The following is a 12166-nucleotide window of genomic DNA, read 5'->3' as shown; positions in this document are numbered from 1 at the left end:
AAGTTTACTCTCAGTTGATACTTTTACCCTCTTCCATGACAATATGAAGCTGATGTAACACTTTCATCTACTAGAGTCCTGACTTTCATGCCTTTCTTATGAGTTGCCATATATTTGAACTTGTTCCATTTTAAACCCCCACAAAATATTTTTTGTTTCATATAATCAATGTTCATTAATAATTATCCAAATATTTACCGCTTTGTTTTTCATTTGTTCTTGTATTTCTGACCTTCTGTCTAGGATAATTTTCATCTATTTGAAGTGCATGGTTTAGAATTTCATTTTTCTTAAGTATGCTGATGCTAAATTCTTTTTAGTTTGATTGTCTGAAATGTTTTTTTAATTTCACTTTCGATAGACTTTTCAAGCAGATAAACATTTTATTAGAAAAATAGTAAAAATGACCAAAATGTCCACAAATGGACTGGGGAAGTAAATTATGATATAGTCAAAAAATGAAATGATGATGGAAAAAACACTAACAAGATGAACTGTATTTCACAGATATAATATGGAGTAAAGAAGTCCGAGAGTATGTACTAAGCATGTACTGTGTTTTTCCATTCTACAAAGATCAGAAACAGGCAAAACAAATCTGTGGTGTTGGTGTCAGGACAATGGTGGCCTTAGTGACAGAGGGTCTGCAAGGAACATGGGGAGGGATTCAGAATGCTGGTTACCCAGCTGTGCTCAGTATAGGATAGTTCTTGAGTGTGCACTTCTAATATGTGCTCTGTTCTCTATGGGTGCTTCAATAAAAGTCACACAGAAAGATGTCAACAGAAGGGCTTATGCACGTCAAAATATCACCAGTAAATTCTGGTGTGGAGTTGTAGGTCCAAGTATGCTTCTCAAATCTGGCACAGAATCTGAATGAGAAAACTCTGTTGCTGCCACTGAGCACTAAATGTAGCTGTTTGCCTGCGATATGCATGTTATTGTAAACTGACATTGGATTATTTGTGTATTTGTTTATTTTTGTCTCCCCAACTAGCATGTGAGGACACTGCCGGCAAACAGTAGTACTCAACAAACATTTATTGGATGTGTTGGCCTCTGTATCTTTTCATAACTGAGCAGAACTCCCCTTCTAATGGGCGCATTCTTTCACTTTTAGTCTTTTTTTTTTTTTTTAAGATTATATTTATTTATTTGACAGACAGAGATCACAAGTAGGCAGAGAGGCAGGCAGAGAGAGAGAGGAGGAAGCAGGCTCCCCGCCAAGCAGAGAGCCCGATGCGGGGCTCGATCCCAGGACCTTAGGATCATGACCTGAGCTGAAGGCAGAGGCTTTAGCCCACTGAGCCACCCAGGTGCCCCTCACTTTTACTCTTAAAGGATCTTTTTGCTGAGTATAGAATTCAGGTTGCCAGATATTTTCTATTAGCACATTGGAAATACCTCTCCACTGGTTTCTGGCTTGTATTGTTATTACATCTGAGAAGGCAGCCCTCCATCTACTTAATAATTACCTAAAAAAAATACATTTTATTTATAATTACCTAAATAAAATACAATTACCTAAATAAAATACATTTATTTTTGCCTGACAGCTTTAAAAAATTATTAAACTTCATTTTGAGGTAACTATAGATTCACATGCAATTATAGGAAAAAATGCAGAGATCCTGTGCAACCATCTCTGGCTGTTTTTCCAATGATTTCTCTATGTTTACTTTCAGTTTCACAATAATATGATCAGGTGTTAGATGTCTTTGTAAATATGCTACTTGGAATTCAGTGGGCTTTAGGGATCCTGAATCTGTTCTGGATGGTTTTTTTTTTTAGCTCTTATATATTCACATAATGCCCCACCTCATTCACTCCTTTCCTCCTGGGATTCCAAATAAAGGAATGTTGGAAGGTTGGACCTTCTCATTCTACCTTTACCTTTTGTTATATCTTTGTGCTGTATTCTGAATGGTCCCAGTTACTGAATGCTCTCCTTGACTGTGTCTAATTTGCTTAAAGAGCTGTTAAAACTCTTGCATTACACTATTTGATTTTGGCCATCACACTATTTGATTCTAAAAGTTTTATTCGGTGATCCCAGAGTCCTGGAATCGAGCCCCACATCGGGCTCTCTGCTCTGTAAGCCTGTTTCCTCCCCCTTCTCTCTCTCTCTGCCTGCCTCTCTGCCTACTTGTGATCTCTGTCTGTCAAATAAATAAATAAAACCTTAAAAAATTTTATTCAGTTTTTTGTTCAGATTTATCATTTCTTAGAGTTCCCTCTTTCCTATAGGTATTTTCAAGCTTTGAAAAAAACTCCTAACACAGTTAGTCACAACAGTTGTTTTATATTTTGTTTGCAGTAATTCCACTACCTTACAAGCTGTGTGTTTGCCTCTGCTGCCTGTTGATTTTCCTGGTTCTTGCTCATCCTGTGTTATTTGTGTGCTGGTTATCCTTGATTGCAGCTGGTTATTGTATTTGACTATTAGATGGGGATAATTACAGGTCTTGAATCCTGGCACTTCTTAAGAGAAGACTTTTGTTTGCTTTTGCCAGATGCCTCAGGGCACCACCTGACCAGGACCACCTTTAGCTAAATGAGGTTTATCTAGACCACTGAGAGGTGACAAGCCCCGATAGCAAAAAGCACAATGGCTGTTTCAGATCCTTCCTTAAACTGGGGGCTAGTTTATCAGATTCTCTACCTTGGGTGAGAATCCTTTGCTCCAGGGAGTAAAAGGAGAAGCAGACTCCCAGTGAGCAGGAAGCCTAATGTGGGGCTGGATCCCAGGAACCCTGGATCATGGCCTGAGCTGAAAGCACACACCTAACTGAGCCACCCAGGCACCCCTCAACCTGTGTTTTGACATAGATTTCCCTGGTCCTCTGAGGTCCCAAAGACCACATCAATTTCAGTTTCTCAGCAATAATGGGGTTTTGTGTGCTGGACTGAACCTCCTCTCAGTGTGTGACTTACAGATTTTTAGACCAGTAATTCTTCACTGACTTATTTCCTCTTTACCATTTTCAAGATCTTTGTTTTTATGATTTTGTTCAGCTTTTTCAGTAGCCCTCACTGGAAGGTCAGCCTGAGTGTGCTAACCTGCTACTACCAGAATGTCTGAAGCCTATTCATACTTTTTTAGGACTGCATAAATTTCATCAGATGGATCTAGCAGAATTTATTTAAGCAATCTCATATTTAAAAGGTTTTTCCCAATCTTTTGCTATTAAAATCAATACTAGAATGAATATCTTGCATAGACTTCATTTCATATGAAGATATACATGATATTTCATCGATTATCACGTTCCTAGCTTCTGCATGTTGCATAGCACATATTAAGTGCTCAAAAATACCTGTTGAAGGGACGCCTGGGTGGCTCAGTCAGTTGAGCGTCTGCCTTTGGCTCAGGTCATAAACCCAGGATCCTGGGATGGAGTCCCTCATGGGGCTCCCTGCTCAGTGGTGAGCCTGCTTCTCTCTCTGCCTGACACTCCTCTTGGTTGTGCTCTCTCTGACAAATAAATAAATAAAATCTTAAAAAAAAATACTTGTTCAATATATGGAAGCAAAATGAAATGACAAGTTTGCTTGATCTAATCTTAGATTTCTTTTGTCTTTGATAATACTTATCATCTGATTTTCTTCCAACCACTAAACAGTAGTGGGATCTGATGGCCAAGTGTGTTGCCATTTTACCTGATACTATTGTTTTTTCTTAAAGATTTTATTTATTTGAGAGAGAGACAGAAATATTGAGAGAAAACATGAGCAGGGGGAGGGGTGGAAGGAGAGGGAGAGGGAGAAACAGACCCCTTGCTGAGCAGGGAGCCTGCCATGGAGCTCCATCCTAGGGCCCTGGGATCATTACCTGAGCCAAAGGCAGATACTTAAACAACTGAGCCACCCAGGTGCCCCTATCTGATATTATTCTGACTATTCTTGTGTTTCTGAGTTTTCTTCCTTCATAGCTCAATAAAGGGGGAAGAATAAACCCACAATATTCAGGTGCTTCACCAAAAAGGACACACCGTCATCTCTGTATAATCTCACACTCACTCATCACAAACAGAGGTTAGGCCCTGTGATTGGCAATCACTTTCAACTTTAAAATTATTATCAGTAACACTATGTTAAGAATTTTTTTTCAAGTATATGCACCCCTATGTTTATAGTAGTATTATTTACAACAGCAAAGATACAGAAGCAGCCCAAGTGTCTGTCAAGAGACAATGGATAAGGAAAATGTGATATATGTATACAAAGGAATACTGCTCAGTCATAAGAAAGGATGAGATCTTATCATCTGTGTCAACATGAATGGACCCAGAGGGTATTATGCTAAGTGAAGTAAGTACAGAAAGACAAATGCCATAGGATTTCACTTTTTCACTTATGGTCATCTAAAAAATAGAATCTAAAAAATAAAACAAATGAATAAACAAACAAAAATCAAAAACAGACTCAAAAATACAGAGAACAAATTGACTGATGGTTGCCAAAGAAGTAGTAGGAGGATGGACAAAATGTTGAAGGAAAGTTGGAGATATAGGCTTCCAGTCATGGAATGAGTAACTCACGAGGATAAAAGGCAAAGCATAGAGAATATAATTGATGATATTGTAGTAATATATGGTGACAGATGGTAGTTACACCTGTGGTGAGCATAGCATAACATATATACTTTTCTAATCACTATGGTATACATCTAAAACTACTGTAACATTGTATGTCAACTATATTTCAATTTAAAAAATAATTATTTTTTGAGAGTAAAATTCTCTTTCTAACCAAATTTAAAATACTAAAGGTAAGATCCTTGCCACTAATAAAGAAACATGAGAACATAACATAAAATGCACATGGGAATTTCCCACACTCCACAGGAATCTTGGGCCACATTAATTTCTGGCCTGAAACCAGACCTTGATAATGTTTCTTTAACAGGAAATAGGAATTAAAAATGAGCATACTTCAATGAATTAAAACATTATCTTTTTAATTCAAATTAATATTGTCCTTCATTTTTGTAACTGAATTGAAGTATCAATGACCAACATTTACATGATGTCATATACGTTAGTTTCTACAAGGAAACTGGATGTGTGATACTTGAACTGAAAAGCCAATCAATTCTCCTGGATAAAAGATTTCTCTTGATTTTTCTCTGAAATCTCCTGAAATCTCCACCATTTGGTTTCTGTTGTAGAAAATGGTGACAACTATCTGGATATTTATGGCTTGACACCAGCTTCCCCTAAAACACCTATAGAAGGTTTCACCTAAGTGGTGGCTCTGTGAGCTATGTCCTTTCTGTGGGATGAGGCAGAGGAACAATAAAAACTCTGACAGCAGAAATAATCCATCATGAGCACTATCACAGAGGAGATGGTATAAAGTGTAGGGTGGAGCAGGTCCCTAGAGGCATCAGGTGGTGTGGGCACTGCTCTTGAAATGTTACAGAGAGGGAAGGGGGGACAACTTCAAGTCAGACTCAAGAGCACTAATGGAAGCAAAGCTATTTCTTGATTTACTCAACACCTGACTTGCTTTTTGGAAACAGAAATCATGGCTGTAAGAGAATGGAGTTGGGACAGACACAAAGATGGATGAACATCCACAGAGCTTTTCCACGTGCCACCATTCATCAGAAAAGTTCAGGCTCTTGTCCTTGCTTATGACTGTCTTATCTCTCCTTCTAACACACCTCCCCATAAAAGTATGGAGAAACTTCCAGCCTCCCAGAAGGATTACAACTCAAAGGAACTGCTTTATGGGATACATGTGATGTGGGGGAGGCCAGAAATCTCAATTCCAACTAGATTTTTTCTCCTTACTGATGTTCCAATACTAAACTTTTTTTTTCTATCATAATTTGATGTTTCTTTTTAAAAGATTTTATTCATTTATTTGAGAAAGAGAGAGAGAGAGAGTAAGCGAAAGAGAGAGTACAAGCCAAGGGGAGAGACAGAGGGAGAAGCAGAGCCCAATGTGGGACTCGATCCCAGGACCCTGGGATCATGACCTGAGCCAAAGGCAGATACTTGGCCAACTGAGCCATCCAAGGGCCCCAATGTGAAGTTTCTAAATGTTGTACTACGGTTGCTGGAGGGGAGGGGGTTAGGGGGATAGGGTAGGTGGGTGATGGACACTGGGGAGGGTATAGTTCTGTGTATTGTGTAAGACTGATGAATCATGGACCTGTACCCCTGAAACAGATAATACATTATATGTCAATAAAAAAAAATCAGTAAATGTTATACCACTTCTGCACATACAAAACAAAGCAGGGTAAGGCTTGGGAATGAGGTGATCTGTTCAATCAGCAGAACCTCCCATCTGAATATGAACCCCAAAGTTATTCTTTTGGTTTTGAATTTTCTCAACTACCAAAAATAACCAAGAAAACCAGATCATCTGTTTATACTGCTTGAATAACCAGAGTGCTGATTTTCACAATGTATGTTTTTTATGATGTTTGAACATTATAAAAAGTACACCTGATTTGGGGCTCCTGGGTGCTACAGTCAGTTAAGTGGCTGATACCTGGTTTCAGCTCAGATCCTGATCTGACATCAAACCCTGCATTAGCTCTGTGCTCAGCACAGAGTCTGCTTGACTCTCCTTCCCTCTCCCTCTGCCCGCCCCACCCCGCAAATGAATAAGTAAATCCCTAAAAAAAAATACACCTGGGGCGCCTGAGTGGCTCAGTCAGTTAAGTATGATCCTGGGGGTCCTGGGATTGAGCCCCAAGTCAGGCTCCCTGCTCATGAGTAGTCTGCTTCTCTCTCTCCCTCTGTGTGTGTGTGTGTGCTCTTTTTCTCTCTCTAGCTCTCTCTCTCTCTCAAATAAATAAATAAAATCTTTAAAAATATATTTTAAAAAATACACCTGACTCTTAAGTTCTTAAAAACAACAACAACACAAAAAAACCAAAAGGCAGGAGTAGAGTAAAAAGAAACAGAGAATGGGTGTGGTCAGCTTAATTGAGGCAGAGCTCCCTAAGAGGGAGTAACATTATCCTACTGACAGGCATTGGGAAGTAACAAGAGGTACAGTTCATCTGGACTTTCTCCCTGTACCAGCAGTGAGGGTTTTTTTCCTTGGTTTTCTTCATTTGTTTTTGTCCAAGAGCCAATTCAAAAATATCTGCAAGCTGGATTTTTTTTCTCACTTGATAATAAAAACAGTTTCATTGATTTCTGTGGCAGGAAAAACAACAACAACAACAACAACCTCTTTCTTCAAAGTTAAGACGACCAACACTGCTTCTATGACACAAGTTAATATCTAGACATAATTAAGCAGTAGGGACAAGGCGGGAGGTACTTTTTAGTATTTCTGTCAGGAAAGCAAGTTGTGGTCTAGGTTCTAGCTCACCGTTCTGGATGATCTTCAATTTCCTAGTGAAAAGGAGCAGAGATAGAGTACTTTCTATCTGGCCTAGATGAAATCACAGGACACCTCTGAATATAGGTATCTTTTGTTCCTGCAGCAGTGGTGTGCACTTGCTTTGTCTAGCTGCTAGAAAGAATTGCAAGCTTTGTCATTTTACTGGACAACATGCCTTCAAGGCACTTCAAGGCATCCAGTGTGTCATCTGCCCACAGATCCTTTTATTTTTGTGAATCACCTGCCTCCCACCCATACAGCCTTCCACCCCATGCCTGACACCCAAAAAATCTCTCAAACATCTTTCTGGACAAACTAAACCAAACCAAACTCTGGAAGTAACTATGCTTTCAAAAAAAAGTAATCTGAAGGAAACTCTTGCTTCAGTGGAGGAGTCCCCAGAAGGAAAAGCGCTGTTCAAGTTTCTAGTAACTCTACTCTGGTGTGTCTTTAGTCCACTGATATTTCTCAAATGCCTGCAGTTAACTACAGTACTCTTTGCTTTTCTTTATAAGAATGAAGTAAAATACCCACCCTGGCAAAGTGGTCATTTCCAAGAAGTGTTTGCAGAAGGATGGGCAGCTGCTTTTCCAGATGCAGCTTGAGGCAGAGCTGGGTCAGTTCCTCCCGGTCCAGAAAGCCTGTCCCTGTTGTGTCACAGCTGCTGTAGACTTCCCTGAGCTGTGAAACATAGTGGTTCTCTTCTTCTTCGTCCATCCCATAGCAAGCTGGACATGCCAGGGGAAAAAAGAAAATCAAGAGTACACTCTTACTGCCATACCTCACACATTCTTTCACTGCTCTGATGAGCCCCAGCAAGGTGGCCCAGGTGCAGGTAGGGGCTGGGCACAGGGGAAAAGGCATCCAAGGTGCTCTCAGTTTTATGTGAGGCCTCTGTAGGAGAGGCCAGAAGCATGTGACCAGGGAGCCAGTCCCCGTTCACAAACCCCAGAATCTCTTTGTTCTTTAAGATAAATATCTATTATTGGGGCACCTGAGTGGCTCAGTTAATCATTCAACTATTGATTTCATTTCAGGTCATGATTTCAGGGTCCTGTGACCAAGCCCCATGGCAGGCTCCCTGCTCAATGGAGAGTCTACTTGTCCTCTGCCCCTCCACCTGCCTTCTCTCTCTCTTTTAAATAAATAAATCTTTTAAAGAAATTTTTTAAAAATTATCTAGGGAGCACCCAGGTGGCTCAGTCATTAAACACCTGCCTTTGGCTCAGGTCATGATTCCAGGGTCCTGGGATCGACCCCCGCATCAGGCTCTCTGCTCAGTGGGAAGCCTGCTTCTCCCTCTCCCATTCCCCCTGCTTGTGTTTCCTCCCTTGCTGTGTCTCTCTCTGTCAAATAAATAAATAAAATCTTAAAAAAAAAAAAAAGAAAAGAAATTTAAAAATTATCTATTGTAGAATAATCAGAAAAAAGAGGTAAATGTAAAATAGAGAGCTAAAATTATTCCCCCCAAATTATGAATATTTTGGCAAGTATATATACATATATATATACACTCTAATTTCCCTTATGGTATTTTTCCCTTATTAGTATTCAGTTACAAATATTAAAAAGGAAAAATGTAAATAAATTTTACCAAATTTTTAATAAAAAATGGAAACTACAATAAAATTTATTGATGTTGATTAATCACAAAAGAAGAAAAACAGGGGAGCCTGGGTGGCTCAGTGGGTTAAGCCTCTGCCTTCGGCTCAGGTCATGATCTCAGGGTCCTGGGATCGAGCCCTACATCGGTCTCTGTGCTGTGCAGGGAGCCTGCTTCCTCCTGTCTCTCTGCCTGCCTCTCTGCCTATTTGTGATCTCTGTCTGACAAATAAATAAATAAAATCTTTAAAAAAAAAAAAGAAAAATATATGGTTAATAACTTCTAAAAAGTTCTAAAAATATCTGTTCACATCAAAAAATATCCAAATGAAAACAAAGATACTATTTGTCACTGACAAATTATCAAGAATAACCCCCCCCCAGTGTTAGCTGAGGATATCATAAGAAGGGTCTTTCACATGTTGCTGAGAAAGTGACAAGTAAATGCCTTCCAGACATTCTAGACTTTTCACATTTGCCAAGAAATTTTTTAAATAATTGTATTATCTTACCTATTTATTTCATGTACATAAAATTCCTTACAGAAATTCTTATAGCTTTGGGAAACAGAGCTACAGACAAAGACATAAAAGAAAATAAATAAAAGAAAATAAAATGTCCAATGAAAGGAAATAGCTTGCTAAGTTACAGCATAATTATATGGCAGAAGATTCAACAGGCTTAAAAAACACATTTTTTAAGAATACTTAACAGGACAGGAGATGCAATTGATAAAATATCAAGGCAGGATAAAAACTTTATAATAATAATAGCTAGTATACATACTAGTCAGTTCACATATTCATTTATATCTAGAACAGTTCTATCAAGAGACTTCTGCAATTCTGTGGGAGGAAGGAAGGAAGGAAGGCAAGAGAAGAAGAGAAGAGAAAAGAAGAGGAAACAAGACGAGAAGAAAAGAAGGCAGAAGGAAGGGAGGGAGGAAAGGAAGTAGGGAGGAAAAAACTACACCAAAGTGATAAGAGATGATTTTATGATATTACACATTTCCATTTTCTACATTTTTATATTTCTGAAAAATTGGTACAGAAAGTGAAACACTGCATAACTAGAAAAATGTCGCTAAATCATGAAAAACACTTAAGTCCTAAAGGAATTAGGATGAACCATATGAACTTGTCAATACTGGACTGTTCTGACAAGTAAATGACACAGACACAGATCATGGACAACTCTGAAAAGAGGAAATATGATAAGTAAACAAGCATGGAAAACTGATCAAGCTCATTAATAATCAAATAATTAATTTATAAACATGAAACAATGAAGCAACATCTCTTACTAATAACAGACTGCACACTAAATGCCAATTAAATAAAGATATAATTCTTCCTAAAAGAGAGAGAGAGAGCAAGCATGTAGGCGGGGGGAATGCAGGGGGAGGGGGGGGGTGACAGAGAATCCTAAGCAGGCTCCACAGCCATTGTGGAGGCTGATACAGGGCTGGATCTCAAGAGCCTGAGATCATGACCTGAGCCGAAATCAAGAGTCGGACCCTTACACACTGAGCCACCCAGGTGCCCCAAAGATATAATTTTTAATGTCAACACCATTTGACCACCATCACCCATGTGGGTAGGGAAGTCTCCCTCAGCACAAAAACTATATGAGGGACTGGAATCTGTTCACATCAACCCCCCAAGCCCAGAGTATCACTTTACTCAGGAAAACAACAGAATCAATGAATGTCAGTAAAAAAAAAAAAAAAACTCACTTTGAATAGAATCTTCATTGTGATGTTTTACCATGTTCTTAAAAGGCGAACTGCCTCCCCTGAGCTCCTGACTGACTGAACACCTGCTGATCAGGTGTAAAGACTGCCAGTGTCTACTCTGAGGATGAGTACACCAGCTCCTGGCCTCAGGTTGGGTGCAGGAGTAAAGGGAGAACAAGCCTGCCCTATCCACTCATCAAATTACACGAGCACTTCAGCAGGAGCACGGGGAAGTGGAAAAATGGCAAGGAGAGCTGGACCTGGGAACACACACATGCTCCTATCCCAGACTGCTTTGAGATGATTAGAGACAACATCGAGAAACACAGATATACATGTAAAAACATGAAGGATAAATCAGAAAACTAAATGAGCTTCCTAACTCGACATCTGTCAAGCTTCTCATCCCAGATGAGTCCCCACCCAGAGTTGGGAGCTGCATCCTTTTGTGGACAACAGCCAGCTGTGGTGAGCTACATATAATACAATTTGCCAATGCTAGTTTCTGATAAGCCACAAGTAAACAGATAGGAGAATATAACAGTGAGAAAGACAAGTGGCAAAATTCAGTATATTAAAGAGGGTAGAGAAATCGGGATGAGGAAGGTAAGGAGTGACTAGGGAGCCCTGACTACAGAACCTACCACACCCACATCTCCCTGATGCTCCCCCAACCCCAAGCTCTCCTCCTGTTGCCCTACTTACAAACAATACCCCCTCCCCCACCACCTCTGCAAATCATGAGCAAATCTTCCATTTCTTCTATTTACCTTTAGTTATAACCAATTCAAGCAATTAAAAGTATATAAAGAAAACAAAAACAAAGCAAAACAAAAGCCCAACCCCACTCCCAGAGGTAAACGTTGCTTAGAGTGTAGGTTTGAAATTATTCCCAAGTCTACAAGGAATATGTATACATACACAACACACATAGACATGCATATTTTTACATAAGTGTAACACCATACATATTATTTTACAACTTTTATTTTTTTATGATTTTTTTTTTAATTTATTTGACAGAGATCACAAGTAGGCAGAGAGGCAGAGAGAAAGAGCGGAGGAAGCAGGCTCCCGGCTGAGCAGAGAGCCTGATGCGGGGCTCAATCCCAGGACCCTGGGATCATGACCTGAGCTGAAGGCAGAGGATTTAACCCACTGAGCCACCAGGCACCCCTATTTTACAACTTTTAAAAAATATACAACATCTGAGAGATCATTCCATGCCTTCTCCATTTAAAAAAATGACTATATGCTCTTGTGCTCTTCTGTGCAGAGATGTAACACAGCTTACCCAAGGGCTGTTTTAGAGACACAGGGTATCTCCAGGGTTATCTCTTACAAAACCTTCCTCAGCAAACACCCCATGGGGCATCTTCATGAGTCCAGAAGGGACTAAATGAAGCCATGTTCTGTGGAGCATGCCCCGGGCAGTGCAGGAGTGTCCCTGGAGAAGGCAAACTTGGCTGTTTTCTC

General features: G+C 39.6%; 1 protein-coding gene across 6 annotated transcripts in view; it reads right to left on the bottom strand.

The window, feature by feature from the left end:
* The window catches only part of NINL (ninein like), a 156430-nt gene that overhangs the window by 74907 nt on the left and 69357 nt on the right, over positions 1–12166 (bottom strand). For all 6 annotated transcript variants that reach the window (XM_045077584.1, XM_004781242.3, XM_045077583.1 and 3 more), the window contains exon 2: positions 7888–8081. In XM_045077584.1, the coding sequence (XP_044933519.1) occupies positions 7888–8070 (183 nt within the window). In that variant the 5' untranslated portion in view covers positions 8071–8081. The remainder of the gene's footprint in view (positions 1–7887; positions 8082–12166) is intronic.

This window comes from Mustela putorius, unplaced genomic scaffold (genome assembly GCF_011764305.1).
Source record: "Mustela putorius furo isolate JIRA1106 unplaced genomic scaffold, ASM1176430v1.1 tig00000224_pilon_pilon_pilon, whole genome shotgun sequence".
Taxonomy (NCBI): Eukaryota; Metazoa; Chordata; class Mammalia; order Carnivora; family Mustelidae; genus Mustela; species Mustela putorius.
Note: the sequence above shows the minus strand (reverse complement) of the source record. Positions and strands in the feature narration are given on the sequence as shown.